The sequence below is a fragment of the Passer montanus genome, unplaced genomic scaffold (genome assembly GCF_014805655.1).
Source record: "Passer montanus isolate IOZ18808 unplaced genomic scaffold, ASM1480565v1 scaffold91, whole genome shotgun sequence".
Taxonomy (NCBI): Eukaryota; Metazoa; Chordata; class Aves; order Passeriformes; family Passeridae; genus Passer; species Passer montanus.
The window spans coordinates 133,642-151,874 of NW_024374479.1; the positions used below are offsets into that span (position 1 = coordinate 133,642).

At 35.6% G+C, this 18,233-nt stretch overlaps 1 protein-coding gene across 8 annotated transcripts in view; it reads left to right on the forward strand.

Annotated features, from left to right (window-relative positions):
- Positions 1-18,233, forward strand: part of MCTP1 (multiple C2 and transmembrane domain containing 1) — a 215,445-nt gene that overhangs the window by 94,244 nt on the left and 102,968 nt on the right. For all 8 annotated transcript variants that reach the window (XR_005626156.1, XM_039695677.1, XM_039695678.1 and 5 more), the window contains 2 exons: positions 2,070-2,256; positions 7,046-7,139. Coding sequence is in view for 7 of the 8 variants with exons in the window: in XM_039695677.1 (XP_039551611.1) it covers positions 2,070-2,256; positions 7,046-7,139 (281 nt within the window). In the remaining variant the exon portion in view is untranslated. The remainder of the gene's footprint in view (positions 1-2,069; positions 2,257-7,045; positions 7,140-18,233) is intronic.

Sequence of the window (18,233 nt, forward strand, 5' to 3'; positions counted from 1 at the left end):
ATTGAAGAAATTAGATCTAGTAGCCCTGATGTAGACCTTGTAATTTTACACTCATTGTTTTTTTCTGAGGGGTATGTATGGGGTAGCTTTTGTTGCCTGTTTTAGCTTTTGTTGCCTATTTTTGCGTGAGGGGTAGATTATTTCTCCATTATTATCATAATGACTTTCTGAGCCTTTTGCTGAATTTAAGGGAGTTTAGGCTGGTTCTTTAAATGTTTATTTGTTGAAGACTCAATATTGTTGCTGAGTTCTGTTTTTGAGGGGTATCTGTTTTGAAATAAATTATTGAAGAGTATTGAATACTGGGGGTCTTTTAACCTGCTACAACTTTGAATGTTTAATCACAATATTTGTTGTCTTAAGGAGGGTTTTAAATTCCTCACTGCATCCTAAATAAGAATTTGACTTGTTTATGTACATGTATGGAGCTTATATTGAGTATCAGCCTGCGCTGATAGCAACAGCATTATTTTTCCTTACTATTGCTAATTTAATTTCTCACTCCCTATTATCCAAAGAGTTCAAAATAGAAGAAAAGCATTAAGCTCTGAATGCTACATGAGTTAGAATTTTTTTTTTATTGTAAGATAATTGAACCTTGTTACTGTATGAGCTTTGCACTAGTTAACTGCACAACGGGCAATAAATGTCTCTGAAAAAACAAAAGTAAATCTGGTCTGCCTGTGATAGCACAATGATCATTTTATGAGGCTGCATTTATTCTCATAATTGGCTATTTCCTATCCCTAAATGGCCATATTTTCATGTCAGCCACCTTTTTTCTTTATTTTATTGCCCCTGTAATGACCACATTGTCTTCGTCTTCAAAATCAATTGACATTTTATGAAAAGAGTTTGCTTGATGCTTAGTTTAGTGAATTAGTGGCATGTAGTACATATGCTTGTCACATTAAATAATCACTGTTGAAAGTAGAGTGTAGAGTTGCTAACCTACACATAAAATATATACATTTATTTTATTTCAGTATTATTGGTGTTTTCATTTAGAGCAAAAAGTTGGCAAAACTCAGCTTGGGATACTATAAGTATTCTGAATAGTGCTTTTTCACAGAAATTCCTGTCCAATGCAAACTGGCATTACATTTGATACAGACATTGAATTTCAATACATGTTCAAAGTTGCAATCTAGGGAAGTTGAAACTTGTGCACTGTACAAATTAAAGTATTCAAACATTTAAGCTGTGCACAGACTAATTGACACTAAGATATTATTGTTTTATTTAAAAGGTTTTAGTCAGCTCTTGGGTAGCAGAGATACTTTTTTTCCTTCCTTTAACTTACATTCCTGTTGCAAAGCTGTTTCTGCTGTCTGGCATGTATGGAATCATTCTTCATTAGTTCAGTGTATGGTACAGCCAGAGTTACTCAGAAGCAGATCAAGCAGGGCAGATTTGCTTCAGCACTCTGCACACACTCTGCACAGTTATATGTAGTTCCTGCTCATTACAGCCTAAGACATTTTATTATATAGGGGTTTGTGGCATCAGATTTTACCCTGGGTGCCAGCATGAGGATTTGACCCACACACAGCTTACTGCATGAGAGCTGAGCCTTTCAGAGGATGCATAAGTTGAGTTTTTTCTATGCTCAGTAATCTTTATGCCATCACAATTAAATCCATGTAGAATGATATTTTTTAAGAAAGGGGTTTTTACTGTTGTTAGGTGAAAACTGTTCCTGTGATAACTTACATTTTGCATGTATACAAGATGTGCAATTAAAAATAACATTTGCATCTGAGCTGGATCTTTTAAAATTTTCTTTGACTGCATTTGAGTAAGAAATATTAGCTAAACTTGTCTCTAGTGTCTTTACATTCTTATTAAGATTGATTTTTCATTTCAAAACTGTTTGGGTAGCTCTAAAAAAAAGAAATAAGGGCATGGGTTAAAGCTGAAGAGAAATTAAGATCTTTTTCAAAAGCTGGGCAGGAGTTTCTGCTTACTTGGATTTTTTGTCCGTTTGAATGCAAGTGAGCCAACGTGCTCAATGTGCTATTTTTTGGTGTGAGAAAAACCACATGCTGATGGAGAACGTATGTTTCTAGGTGCCAGATTGACCTGTCAACTCTGAGTAAAGAACAAACCCACAAGTTGGAGATGCCGCTAGAGGAGGGAGAGGGATACCTGGTGTTGCTGGTCACTCTCACAGCATCAGCTGCAGTCACTATCTCTGACCTCTCCATCAACTCCCTGGAGGACCAGAAGGAGCGAGAGGAGATTCTGAAGAGATATGTATGAAGTTCTCTTTCATCCTTTGTCAGCAAAATGTTGGCCTGTATAAAAAATAACTAGTGAGGGGAAAATCTAAATATATCTCTTCTATTCTAATCACACCTAGTCAATGACAATCACTTAAAACTAGCTACTAATATACAAATAGTTACAGCCAGAACAGGTAACATCAAGAAGGCTGCAATTGCCCTTCATACAATAACATTATTTTTTACATGGTAATTGAACTGCTTGATAAGGTGTCACATAATGAAGGTAATTTTACAGCCTTGCAGATGATTTTGACGAAACACAAAGTGGCTAAAGGATCATTCAGCAACTCAACAGTTTCTAGTGATTGTTTATGCCAAATAATTTGAGGTACTAATGGTTTTCAGCTTTTTTTGGGATCATCTGTTAAAGGGCAAGAAAACTTGTTTTTTGTCTTAAAATATTAAGAGGCTGGAGCACATAAAAATGATTGTTTCAAACAATGTTTCCATTTTAAAATATTCTGAAATAGATTATTTTAATTTCCTAGTGTCCTTACATTACACAGTCTTTGTAATTTTATCAAAGCAACAGAGAGGGGAGCTCTTACTCCAGCATTTGCTAATACCTAAATCACCAAAAGTAACTGTCTCACTACACATGAAAAAAGAAAGAAAAAATGCTATTTCCACTTGCAGTTACAAAGCTTTTATTCTACAATGCTGCCAGGTGTTTAGTAGGGCTTCTCTAGACACTCAGCCATTAAACCAACCTCTGACTATCAAAGAGGCTGCTTAATTTATTTTTGAGATTTTAAAATATTCCTATTCCATAACGGACATCCTTTCAATAACTGAATTTAATAAAGATGTACCTTATCAGGCTGTGCAGATAACATGAAGTCCTAGCACTAATGCTGTACAATATTCTTCAAACAGATTAGCAGGATGTGTGCTTCAGCAAATTTATTCTGTCTATCTCCACTGAATCAGCTGTCTGCTAATGCTTGTACAACTCATACACCAGTAGTGTTATTATCATAAATACAGTTTAATAGAGGTGACTTAGTGAGGCTAAGTATAATATTCCAAAATGAATTGAAGGCTATGGTATTGTCCACCACCTCTGAAAAATAATTACAATTAAGGGAATTACTGTGCATTTTGGAATCCACCAAGACAGTCTGTGGTTGTCAAAATAGATGTCCATAAGTAGAATAATTTTTTGATGGATATGTTTTTGAGGTGCCATAGTTCCTGCTACCAACAGCAACAATAACATATTTCTGTGGCTTATTCAGTGTGATGATATGGCAGACGAGTGGTACTGATGGTTTTGATTGTTTCAGTAGCCGTATAGAAACATGTTGTGACTGTACTGTTAATAGTTTTTCCTAAATCCTCAATTTTTTGTAAAGCATAATTATGTGGCATAAGATTGATCTGGTTTATTCTTGTTTCCTGTAAATACAAGGATATTTGTCTGTCGTATATTTGCATTGGTGTATGCATTTGAAAACATTTAAATTTTAGAAAGATGTTCATATTGCAGAGGTATGAGTTTCTCATTATGTGTTTCTGAAAATTGTTGCATTTGCCTTCTTTTTTGATAAATTCTACTGGTTTTATTAAAATTACCAGCAAAAGAAAGAAATTAACAGGATTAACTTAATTCAAGTAGTTTCTTTTTACTGATGTTAAATTTGACTTTGATATTCATACCTGCACTTCAGAACCAATACAAAGACAGCATGTGTCATTAGCAAGATGTAGAGTTCCCTGTTGAGTGGCTGGATTTGTTTTTTTGGATTTATTTCCTCTCAAAAAAATCTAGCTTCCATTTGAGAAATGTGTTTTGCACCCTTTCTACGGCCAAAAACAGTTAATGAGCTGACCTAGCCATCAGATCAAATAGCCTTAGAAAATGACTCTATTACTGTCACTTAACCATTTGTAGCTGAACATCAGAGCCTTACAAATTAAATAGGCATTACTGTTTGAACTATTATTTTACCACGATTGTCTGAAAAGATTAATTCCTTTTGGGGTGAGGAGGGGGGCACATTAATGGGTACAGACCAAGAGAGATTGTATGACCTTTTCAGAACTGGTGTGCTGAACTCATGGTCCCCCTTGTCACAGTTTAAAAAGCAGAGGAGCTAGTTTAGAGAAGTTGTTAGCATTCCATTTTTATTATGACATTTCACAGTCATCCGATTTAATGTCCCTTGACCAGATTGTCCACTGTGAGACGATGGGCTTGAAATGTTATTTAGAGCATTGATAAAAGGTGAGCAGTTCTAAGATGACAGCGAGTCATGAGGCTGGTGGTGTGACATTAATTTTCTCCATAACAGAGATGGAATAAGACGTCATGGTGACAAGCTGTCAATCAGTACTAGCCCCTCAGTGTATCTCAATGCCATGGGATGGGGTATTGCTTCTCCCATAATAGAGCTGAACTGAGATGCTCTTCCTGACAGCTGCTGCAGCCATACAGAAAATATATTATACAGTCTTTCATTAAAAAAATAAAGAAGAGTCATCTCCAGAGCATTTCAATCTTTTCCCATCTATTGAGGGCTGAAAAGATTCCCAGCAAATTGCAGATTCTTCTGCTATGGAAATTCTAGGCTTCAGAAACTATGCGGATTTTTGATACCTTCAACAATAATCATAAAAAAGAAGGCAGAATATCATCTGATAAATCATTACTTAGAGTTATGTATTTAAAGTAATGTGTTAAAGTAATTTACTTCTCCAAGAGCCTCTGTTGTGGCATTGTATTCATTTTCATCACTCTACCCAGTCAGTATGTGCAGCAAATGAATCTAAGCCAGCTACTTTCTGGAAATAAAGGTTAAAAAATTCTGTGGGATTCTAACAAAGGTGGCAAAGCAAAATACAGCACTGGCATCCTTTTGAAGAGTGAGCTAACCAGGATGAAATTTGGAAAAAGGGGACTGTATAGCATCATAAGAAGTGGCTGCCATTGCTTGTCTTGCTTTGTATTCCGTTTTTGCTTTGTTTTATTTCTGCAACTTGATGTTTGTTTTGGTTGTTGGAAAATTTGGGTAGACTGTGGAAACATTTTTGTAAGTCCTGTTGACTTTCATCTTGTGTATTACAGCAGAATAATCTCTGTTCTGGTACTAGTTCTGGTAAGAAGCTTCCAAACCCTGATCATCATTGTAATAAATGAGGGGTGCAAAGATGCTTTTAAATTACACCAGGGCTGTCTGTAATACCATCTCTGCTGCCCTCAGCTTGTAAGCACATAAGCAAGAGGTTGAGTGTGTGCTTATTAAAGTTGACCACAAGTGTATTTTGAAGTCATATTTATGATGACTTATTAAAATTGGTAAAAAATTATTCACTGTTATCCCGTTATAACACAATGCATGTATGTAACATATGGGCTACTATACTGAATTGGATTTTTAAGTTCAGTGTAGCAAGGTCAAATTTTCGCTGTAAACAGTAAATGGTCAGCTAGGGTTTATGAAATTAGTATCAGTGTGATTTAACTGTTAGAATTGTCTTATTAATTAGAAAGACAGGAATACATATTGTATGTCTAACCTCCTAATGGGTAGATTTTCTGTGCAAAAGCATACTGATTTTGCAAGCTGACATTTAAAATTTCATTTAAGCAGCATCTGTGGTTTTTAAATTCAGTGATGAAATTTATTCTCATTTCCCATAATGTAAATTTTGCTTTTGTAATAAATTAAGGAATTGTTGATTTGATGTTTTCCCCAATGCTTGCTTTTTGTGGAAATCTGGACATTATCATAGGCAGTAGAAAAAGTTTTGCCACATAGAAATTTTAGAGAGGATCATAGGCATTAAATAGATTAGTCCGGATTTTAAAATATTTAAAACTAAAGGTATGAGCTAGTATTTATGAATGAAATTTGCATTCAATGTTTTATAATTTATAACTGCAAATTTTAAATAATACTAAAAGCTAGAGTTTGAGAATTATAACATGTCACACATAATTAGTGCAATACTCCCAGTTTGTTAGTTTTAGTTACTTGAAAAAAGAGCAGCAGTGGAACATAGTTTTTAATAAGCTTTCTAAAACTGTGTTGGATGAATAAATGCAAGTGTTAGTGTAGTGAACTCTTTTTTCTTCCTCTTCTTAATACATGTAGATATTGAAGAAATTTGTGCTAAAAATATAATTATTTATATTAAGAGCTTTCTGCCATGGAATTGAAACTTATTTTAATTATTTTTTTTATCCTTTCTGCATGTGATTATTATTACAGTTATTAAGTAGTTGTTATTCTCTTTTGATTGCTTTTGCTGATGTTATTCACAAGTTTATTACAGTTGTATATGGTATATGCAAGTTTGCATGCAATAGTCAACTACAGAAATCTATATTTTCCCTAGGTCACTGCTCAAGATAATAATGGAGCCATCAGAGGGCAAATGTGAACATAGTTCTTGCAAAATAATTCAGGGAAAGGAGTTGTTTAATTTTTTGTGTTAATTTCTTTATATACTGCTATAATTTCAAATTTTGAAGAACAGTTATTCCCACAGTATTAGGGGATTAATTCACTAGAATTTGTCTTAATCAGTCATATTCTAACTCTTCCTTTATAATTTTCATTGATAAGTTAAAGTTGCAAAATATAGGAAGAAATGCAAAAACTGCACATTCTTCAGCAAATAATATTTAAAAGTCTGAGTATTGAGGCAGAATTACAGTAACTTACATCTGGGCGAGGGAGGAGAGTATTAACATTGCTTTTGGTTTGTCTCTTTTGCAATCCAGATTTATTTTTCTTTTTATTATTTTTTAGAGTCCAATGATGATGTTTCATAACATCAGCGATGTGGGATTTCTGCAGGTGAAGGTCATCAGGGCAGAAGCATTGATGGCAGCTGATGTCACAGGCAAGCATTCATTTAGTTTCTGTGACACTGAATACCGTAGTAATATTTGGTGGTTTTAGAACTGTGAAAAAAAATGCTAAAAAAAAATTTAACCTACAGGTTATGTTCTGTTTGTGCACTTCCTCCTCCTGCTCATTAATGAAAAAATGTAAACATAAATGAAAGTTTTGTGAGTAAGGCAGCAAGTTATTCTTATGCTAGCAGAGCCCTAAGTAGATTGTTTCTGATAAAGATGAAATATACATTTTTGTCCATCAGACAGCCTATAAAAATTACATAGAAGAAACTTGTTTTATTTTAGTAGATGAAACCATACAAAATTATCAACATTAAATTCCAAAGTACAAGGCAAATAAAAGATTCCTGACTTAGATATTCCAGACTTAAAATTGTTGCCAAAAGAACCACTTGATATCTGTCTGATATTTAGCAAGGCTGTTGTTGGTTTCAGACATTTCAACTGGATGCAATTTGCTGTAGCTACTGCTTATCTTTACAAGATAAGGGAAATAAGATTTTTTTAAAATTTTCTATTTTATGTTAAAAGTTGAATGGTTAATTTGACACACTGCCTTGCAAAATAAAGAAAAAGTATTTCAGTCATACTGACCATATTTCTCCAGCAATGTCCAAGTTATCTCCACAATTGTAGGCACAATCACCTTCCTAGTGCATAAGTTGAATGGAACAAAATGAGTGGCATCTGAGTCGGAAAATAGCCATCTCTGATTTAAAATAATAATGACAATTTTAAAAAATGGGAAGAAAGTAAAAGAAAACTAGAATAAATGTTCTGTTAAAGGAGCAGCTATAGAGCAACTTACACAATTTTTAGTAGTTTTGTGATAATTAACATGACTACCAGTATTTCAGACAAGGTAATAGTGCAAACATTTTATCAGTGCAAACATTTGATCATCCAGCTTGTGGCACACAAAATAACAGATTCTATTTTTGGTGAGGTTGTAGAAATGCTTCTAAAGTCTGGTTTGACCTTATAATCCAATGTTTTCTGAACACAGAGAGAGAGATTAAGTTACCTGGGGGCAAATGGGATAATTTAGTCCCTGACCTCGTTCAGTCTTTAGTTTTTCCAAATCAACATATTATTTGTGCTGGTTGAACAATATTTTTGGAAATATATTTGATTCAATTAAAGATGTATAGAGCTACCAAAAATTTTCAGATATTGTATTTAGGATGACAGACTCCTGTCATCCTAAATGGGGAGAATACTCACTATCTTCCCTTGTTAGTAAGAAAAAGGGTTGATACAGCAGATGTATTTTGTAAGATGGCTGCACATTCCAGATGTGACAGAAATCTTGTATATTCTGGACAGAAATAACTCGGAATTTTGAAAAGAGGATGAAGTGGTTTTATTACCTGCTGTTGTAATTTATAACTATTTTTAGTAACTTGTAGTTATGTACAGGTCATTCATTTAAAATTAAACTTCGAATAGTAATAGTGAGAAATAAAGTAGGTGTTTGGTGCTTGTCAATAAATCATGTTTGCAAAAACTGTGTAAAAACTTGACCCACATTTGTTCAACTAAGTAATTAGTGTGGAAAGTGCTGTCATCAGTGGTGTTACTTGCACTACTAAGGATTGCTCCTATGAGTAAAAGCCAAGGACTAGTTTGCTTATCTTACTGTAGTGTGTTTTCAGAGTTAATCTTTTGCCCCTGAGTCTGAAAAGCAGCTGGAACAACTATATTGTGTCTGTATGTTTTGCTCTGTTTCCTGTCTGCTAAACATATCTCATTTCATTTCCAGGAATCTTTTCATGTGAAGTAAAAAAATCAAAATTTATTAATTTGAGCTGAGTAGATTTTTTAAATCCTTAATATTCCATTCTTAAGTGTATGCACAGAGGGAAAAAGATTTCTGTAATCTTTTAAGTAGCCATCAATCCTGCTATGATTGCAAAGATCTTTTTTTCCCTTTCAAAACGTGAAATTTTTTCTTTGTCCCATGCACTGAACGGCATTGTAATACTGTACTAACTCTGTGTGAATAAAAAGCAGTTGAGACTCCTGTTGAATGAATGAGTAAAAAGCACAAATTACTTTTTAATGAAACCCTCAATTCTACTCCTTTCCTCAGAAAGCTCATAGCCTCCCTCAGTGGAATGCTAGTAGGTCACTTTAGTTAAGCCCTTAATAAACTGTTGATAGCCAAGGGCAGTTTTTTTTCTCCACTTGCAATAGCCTAATGTTGCACAGTGCACTTCAAATGCACTGTTTTTTAAAAAAGAGAGGGATTAAGGGTGGTGGTTCAGGTGTCAGCTTACAGTCCTCGTACATGTACATGCAATGAATAATGTGCCAGGATAAGCTGAAATTTCGGTTAAGTTGTAGGCAGGGGAGCAAGTAGACATTACCAGTTTTGAAATGAACATGCCATAAGTGGATATTAAAAATACCCCAGAAAAATACAGTCAGAGTTCTCACTCAACCCACTTGCCAGGAGATTTATGAGAGGAAGAACCACTGAGATCTATGAGAGGAAGAAACACTGAGGGGTTGACAGACTCCCCACCAGTGCTTGAAAGCTTAACTTGGTTTTTGCGAGAGCTGAAAAATAGGGTATCTTTCAGGACCAGGGCCTTTGGGAAAATTATTTGGTGTCTGAGGTTGTTTTCCTCAGAAAAACAGTGTAGTTCCATGATCAATACTCAATTTTAGGGATTCCACCAATGCAAAATTATATTCTGTTGGAAATTGTGGTCACAGCAAATATACCTTTCTGGAAGTCATGTATTATTTAGTGTAAATTCTTTGAAAGTGTAATCTAATGAATGGGAAGATATTGAGAATGAAGTTTAATTTTTCCTTCTCTGTCTGAGAAGAAACTTCCAATTGAGTCTTCCATTGTGTTTTAGCTATTCAGTACATGGCTTTTTTCTCCCTAAATCCTGAGTTAGAAGGAGTTATATTCCTGTTTCCCTAAGTCTTTGCTTGCTTGTGATTTCTCTGGCAGACTTTCTCAAGGATTTGGCTGCTTGTAGAGCCCTGGAAGGATAGGTGCTGTGCCTACAGTGACGTCCTTTGATATGAAGAGATTTTCTGGTGGTTCAGTAAAACCTAAAGTATAATGGACTCATCATGACAGTTGGCTTCTGACATTATACACATGGGTTTCACTTAACCTATATAAATTACAGGTAGTAAAGCAATAGGCCCTTCACTGTGACATAGTTTAGGTTTAGGCAATAGTCAGATGTATCTAATCCTTCTGCAGTGTAGTCATATATAGGTGGTGGGTTGTTATGGAAGGCTGCTGGGTTTGCAAGGCAGTGTCTGCTCTTTTACTGGGGCAGATACGTTGCACCTTGTGTCATGAAATAAAATTCAAAATCTCTGCCTTATCATTCATAAAAAGTAAGCAGAGTGGAAAAAGATGTGCCACAGGTTTGATCGATTTCAGCAAAAGTGCTGTGCTTTTAAGGAATAATATTTAGGAACTCAGATTAATTAGCAAGAGCAAAACTCAAGCTTCATAAGATGGCCTGACTACAAAATAGCTTGTTTTGTAGTCTTTGGGTTTAATTAAGATGTGTTCAATTCTAGCCCCCTGGCTCTTTCTCCCCCTGCCCCCATCCTTCTTGCTGTGTCACAGACCAGCGATCAGACGCTTTCAGATGGTCCAGCCCATGACTTTGACCTTCTGCGAGGTCTTGTGTTCCCTGGGGAACCGTTCAGCTCATGAGGTCTGATTTCACACTTCCAGGATGCCTTGGCTCTCATAACAATGACAGGGAGACAAAGCCCTTTAGAGTGGGCCGCATGGGGACTTGTTTAAATTGGAAACTAGAGAGGAGTCAAGGAACAAGGTTACAGGCTACAGAATAGTGCTTTTAATAAAGAGCTCACAGCTCTGGTTCAGCTCAAAGAGCGCTACCTCTGTACAATTAATTGAGACATTTATCTGGAGCATCTTAGGCCTCCACTTTCTCACAGAATTACATGATAAATATCAGCTAAGAGACAAATGAAATGTGCATGAAATGAATTTTTAACACTTTAATTACTGTGTCTTCAGTCTTCATTAGAAGTAAATTCATCTGTATTTCTGTCCTCATTATTAATCAATTGTCTGTGTTTTTTCCAAGTACTGTGATTTCAGAACCTTATATATCACAGAGATTTTACTAAAGAGCTCAGTGATATTTAGGTTTGTTTTCAAAAGCTTTTCAGGCTTTTCCTCCTCTAAAGAAGAGAAACTAAGCACAGAAAATGAGTCAGACTTTTGTTTTCTTTCTTTTTTTTTTATTTAATGTCTGGAATTCAGTCTCTCTTCTAAGAAAATTCCATGTTAAAATTTTGCTAAATGTAAATGTCTTTCCTAAAATCTGTCTTGTGAAACTTCTAACATCACCTGTGCAAAAATGGTCTTTGAAATGGTTCTTCAATGCTAGGAAATGTCAGAGTGATGAACACAAACATTAAATTCACAAAGGTATGGAAGCCCATATGTGTAAAATTGAAGGAATAAATTCAGAGGCTCTTTGGAAATATGGTTCCAAAAATAATTTGCTCTGTCAATTAGTGCAAACAGATTTCAATATACACTGGAACTATCTCCACAAAGTACAAAAATCTAGTAGGTGGGCAGAATTCTATGGTGGATAAAATATTTCATCACGTCCTGTGACATAGGTCACCTGAAGACTTTGGTCCAATATCATGTACAGGAAAGTTACTAGGTTTTAAGTACCAGTTCTAGCTAGTAAAAGAAAAAACAGGATTTAAAAAGATATTTTTGAAAGATATTTTATTAAAAGATATTTTTTGTTAACCATAACATTTATAATTATACATACAATGAAAGGATGACTTGTGATTAATTTTTTTTAAGTATTCTGTGGAGATGAGTTTAACTTGATTATGGCATTACACTGACTTGCCTTGTAAGATACCTCAAGCATTCATATCAGTGTGTTGCAACACGTTTGCATCATCACAGATAGAGTGGAATTATAATTCCCATTTTAAAGATGGAAAACTAAGAAAGGTTAACTGACTCAGCTAAAGCCAACAGAGCAAGCCCTTGTCAAAGGTGGCATTTCACTTGGATTCTATACTTAATCCATTAGATAAGGCAGCTTCTCATGCTATTGAGCCATTCCTCCTCCTGGCCAAAGGTCAGACTGACTGTTCTGCTGCAAGCAGCTGGCTGGCAGGGAGCTTGGAACAACATTAGTGACATTAGTGTCTGCATGAGTGGCACTGCCCCCCAGAGTCATGAACTGGCTGTCTTGTCTTCTAAAAAAATAAAGGCGTTTTTTGCTGTGGGGACTTAGGTCTGTAATGGGTAGGCATGGCCAGAAGTAGGAGAGAATCATAATAGCCTATGAAATATTCAAACAATATTTTGGCTTTTATAGCCATATTAAAGTTGGTTGAACTTTGTGAAGTTATGGTTTGAGAACTTACTTTTGAATGTACAAATGCAGTTGAAATTCCTCATTAAGTTTTTAAACTGTCCAAAGCATTTTTAGTTCGGTTTGGTAATGTAATGTCAATAATGCAAAAATTCATATAATATTTAGTTTAGAATAAGGCTGGTAATTTGATGAAAATGGGTTCATGGACTAGCTAATGCTGAAATTTACTTTTTATCAGTTTTGTAACTTTATGGACTGTGAAATGGCAAAATGATGAAATTATTTGTTTCCCTGGAGTTACACTGAGGCAAAGTATATTTTCCATAGCAATGGTAGAAGTCTCTCTAAAGGATTAAAGGGTATCTAACCCAATGCTATATGCTGGCCCTTGTGAGTTAATGCTTTAGAAATGCAATACGTTTTTTGGAGGACAGCTAGATCTGCCATGTTCTCTCTTGCTTGCATATACTCTGAAGAACAGTTACATCAATGGTAATTCCTAGGAAGGGCAGCCTTAATTAAGTGAGTAAGAACCTTCCAATAGTGACTGATGGTCTTCATGATTTTTTCATTTTCAGTCGTGCAGGTTGGAATTTCAGTGATTGATGATAGAGAAGCATGTTTATTACTGTTCACAAGTGTTTTCTTCCTTTCTAAACTGGAGGATTATCCTATTGCATAAAATATATATTGTTTCCATATTTTTGTTTACTAAAGTCTCCTGTTTTACAATATTAACTGCATAATGAGCAGATGACACAGATTTCTAGAGACAAGTACTTGTATTTAACAGAGTTTTATAATAAAAAAATCACTCTTGAACTTGTACGAAACATGGCAAGTAAGTTATTCAAATTTAAGATTTGAGAGCTTTTCAACAAAGTCAGCTTTGTATACAAGTAGAGCTAGGAAGTGAGTGTGAAAGTGGAGTTATATTCAATTGAAGTCTCTGTTTGAAAGAACTACTATTTCAAAATGAATTTTTGCTGGAAAAGTTTGCCAAGAATCAAAAATTTATGTTGGATTATTTTCACCTTGGAGATCATTGAAGGAAGGCCTATATAAACTGTCCAGAAACATAAGTTATATCATATTGCAGTTTGACAGTTCTAACACTCAGGAAAAGTTCATAATTAAACAAGTAAAAGATCCTTGCATCTGAATTGGTCACATGTCTTTGCCATCTCTTATGAATTTGAGATGACACCCAAGAGTTTGTTGTTCTAGCTGCTCCCTAGCTCGCTTCCAGCCTGGAAGATGGACTGCAGTGGTATGTCTGAGACCAGCCCCCCAGCCCATGACCATCATGATACAGGGGTTCACAAGTCACCTAATTTGTTTGGTGCTTGCTTGTGAGTACTAACATAGAAAGCCAGATTAAAGTCCTGTGGTGTTTGAACTGATGGAAAGGAGCTTTCTTGAATTTTTCCACTAGAAAAAAACACAGGCTGTTTGGTGCTGTGCCTTCTTGAGAAGAAAATCCAGAAGCTGAAATTATGTGGAGATTGAGGCTTTGTTGTTTTGATTTTCTAAATATTTTGAGAAGCTGTTAAAGATTGCTTTTATCAATCATTATTTTGGTCTATTTTCCATCATGAAAAAGTGCCTTTTATATTTTCCTGCAGGAGAAAAATGTCAGATGACCAACCAAAACAGATAAAGAATCTGAGCTGCCAAATGACTTTGTGTGTGAAGGACTTCCTAGGCTTTGAGGGACTTGGAGTTTTGACAAAACCAGCAAGTAACACATCTCTAGTTCCTCATTGCTACCTCTTTCGGAGAGCTGGAGCTGATTTCAGGTTATGGGTGTACAGTTCATCCAGGGACACATGGTAGTTCTGAGAAATAAGGTGACAAGTAAAAGACTAATTTAATTTAATGTGTGCATGGTGTGCAATGTGAAGGACTGAGTACTGACTGAAGTAAAATACTCTTCTTAGATCTAAGTAAGGTAATCTGAGTTTGTGCTCTGGTCTTGCACTGTCTAAAGACATAGTATAACACAAACAAGGACATCTTTCAATCTACATGCAACTTGTGTCCTAAAATTTAAAGGCTTCAAAGATAAAAATAAAGATAGAATTCAAAGCTTCAAAAGATAGGTAGCTCTTTAGGGTTTTTTTCAGCGGTGGCATACATTACAAAATAGAACTCCTATAGTTCATTCTCAGACAGTCAACTTCTATAATGGGTAAAGGAAGAAAATGGGTGAGGGAGATCTGTCAAAAGAGAAGTTGCTTTTCCTTCAAATTATGCCTATTATGTAAATTAGCAGTTTATTTCTATAATTTCAGGAGCCCTTAGGACTGTACAAGTAGAGACCAAAAAGCATGAGACATTACAGCAGAAGAATGGATAAATTATATTTGTTTAACTTTGTACTGAAGTTTTCTGCAGGTTTGGTTTCAGTAAGTTGGAAGGCGTACTTTGTTTTTTCACTACCTACTTCTATCATGAATTCCTGCAACCAGTGGTAAGGCGTGGTTACAGTTAGCCCCACTGTGGTCATGGGATACTCAAGATTTTCACTGTTGGTGTTGGTGTTGGTGCTGCTGGGAGCATGCTTTTAATGTGTGCCCCAGGCAGCTAGTGGTCATCTTATTCTTGTACAGCACTGTATATGCTTAGGATTGTATTGAGAAGTTTGCTGTGAATGTCTGCCTGATCAATAGCTAAATGTCTCTAAAGCCACTGGAATAGTAGCTGGAGGCCTACAAAGAGCACACAAAAGGGATTGCTAGTTGGAAGATTCTCAGTAGATACAGAGGGTTTAGTAGAATTTCTTGATAGGTTATATACAGTTATATACAACAGTTGTGGTTTAGTTAATAGTGAAAGGTGTTATGTTAAAGATAACATAGCATAGGCAGCACAAGACTTACCAGAGGTTTTTATGTGTACTTTTAGAAGTGCTAGAGGGAGAGCACACTCTTCTGAACATTTGTGGCTCTTTTCTAAAAAAATAAGGAAAACCATTTCTGTATCTCTTGTTTGACATAGCTAATTACATTAACTGACAGAAATTGTCTGAGGCTGACTTTGTTAGAGTGTGTTGTGCTTAAGGTACTGGTTTTGAATATAGTGTTGCTGAATCTTTTGGGTCCTCCTAGAGACCAAGGAGACCTAAGGACATTTTTTACTATTTTTGTGCTCTGTTAAGGCTTTCATTGGGAGTGATCCCATTATTTTGAACACTCTTGAAATGCAGCAGTTTGCCAAGGTTGTCAGTGAGAATTAAGATTGCAATTACTCTTTCTAATAATGAAAACTTGAAAGATGACAGATAGATATTAATTTCACCAAGTCTTCATGCATTGTTCTGTCTGTCTTTATGGATCACGTTCACTAATAGTATCTTAACAATGTTTGCACATACCATATGTTGAGCATGTCAGCAATGAGTGGTGTATTTCAGAGTCCCAGCTTGGTTATGAGTGTTTCAGCACATGTAAGAAATGCCCATAGGCAATGGTGAAGGTGCATGTGGGAACTTTGTAACCAAGTAAATATGATGAAACCAACATTCCTTAGCAGAGATGTTCAAAGCTTGGAAACTTCTCTTTGTCAGCCATGGTATTTGAACCTTCTCTTGAACCATGTCATGATATTGCCTCTATTCAAATTTGTTCTTGTAGTATTTTCAAATGATAGGAGGAAGGAGGTGTGAAATGTTGACTATAAGTGAGGCATTTTTTCATTTCTGAAAACCACTTGTCTTTGGTTTGACTGAGGAGCTCTGTAATTAATGCTGCATATTAATGATTGATATCCATGTAATTCTGTAAGTAGAGTCATTGAAAAAGTGCATGCCAAGAGCCACAGAAATAAATAAATGTAGTAAATACCCTCTCTTTGTTTATAGAAAATGGCCTGTATATGCTGCAATGTAATTTACTGTGTCTGTATATGTTTAATAAGCTCAATTCACATTGTATCACCATATGCAAATATGATTGATAATACTTTAAAAAATGAGATATAGTAGTCCACCTGCAGTGCCAATGCTGCCTTGTTATTTTAACTATCTTCTGTGTGTTTCTTTTTCAAATCCTGAAAGCTAAAGAACTCAAATAACATAAATGGTTTAGATTTCTTATCACCTTCTAGACTTGTGAAATAGAAGAACCTTGAGATGTGTGGTACATCAACTTCTGTTGACTAATGAATTGTATCATTTTTCAAGATATTGGGAAACGTTCAGCAGTATATGATTTTCTAGAGGAGGTAAACACCAATTAACTGTAATTCACAAAGTGTTTAAAACAATTATTCTTTATCATTAAAGTTCATAATATGCACATAATATGCATATCAGCTCTTGGTGTAGTCAAAATCAATACTGCCGTTTGAGAGTTGTGGTCCCTGGACAGCTTTGTCTAAGTATTGATTTCATTGTCATTTGTATAAGGTATGAAACAGATTATGTTCTTCCCTAATATCAATGTAGGTACTGTAGCTACTCAGTTTATGGTTTCTAATAATGCATGAAAAGATAATACTGAGTTAATGAAGATATTGAGAAACACAATTGCCTAGTATGCTAAATTTAATTATGGAAGGCAAATGCCAACATTCAATATATTTTGAACAGTTTACTGACCAAAAAAAGTCTGAAGAGAAGAGCAAGTCATGAGTACTATGCAACTCAAGTGTTCATTTACATCAGACAAAGTTCCCCTGGGTCCAGGAAGCAGCAATTTGTTGTTCAGCTTTCTATTTACATGAAAATAATATGTACACTTGTACTGTGCCAAAGGCAAAGGTTACTTCTTCCAGTTACTGGAGAAAATAAAAATATAAAAGCATGATAGTGTGTCTCTTTTTGGACAGATTTATAGCAGTTATCATTACTGACATAATTTGAAATACAAGTTAAATAGTTTAGCCCAAAAGCTTTCTTCCCTTTATTGCCTCTTGAAACGCTTTATTGAAAGAGGTCTTCCCACCATGCCCCATATGTTTTCATTTGTGTTTTTCCCATCATAGCTGTTCCTTAGGTCTACCTCTCCACCCCTGCTTAGCCTTCTAGGTAGTTTCAGGATTGCCCTGAAATGCTGAAGATACCAATCCCACCTTTTGCTTTCTTCCATCCCACTTTGTAGCACTCCTTTTTCTGACAGCCAAGCTGTTCTTAAGCATCAGATTCAGGTGTCTACTTTTTCTCTTGTCCTTTTGTCCTAGTTTAGGCCAAGGATGTGTGAGGTTAGAGCCTGGAGGCATGTGGGCTTGTCTAGGCTGTTACTCTACACACAAATCATTGCTGGTATGTGGAAGTCAGGGAGTCTCTCTTCCAAGATGAAGAGGCCATGGCTTCTGGTGGAGGAAAATGGGCACTGCAGAGGTTCAGCAGACATTTTCTCCCTTTCTGGGAAAGTGTGTGGCGAGTGGAGTGGTGGGTTGGTGCTGATCCCAGAGGATTTGTCTAACATTGTGGGTTTTTTTCGTTGTCTTGATCTTGGGGGCAAAAATTGCAGGTGTAGAAAGTTAGTGTGCCACTTTCATTGTCTCAGGCTTGTGGGAAAAAATGTGGTGTAGAGAGTGGTGGGGTGACACCATGTGTGCAGGGTGATATGTCAGACTCGGGGAGCATTTTGCATGTAATCACCTTCTCTTATACCCCATTACTGTTTGCCTTCTTATCTCATTCCTATTTCCAGTAAGTTGTTACCTCAACCTATCCTTTCTGCTTTTAGTTTCTTTCAC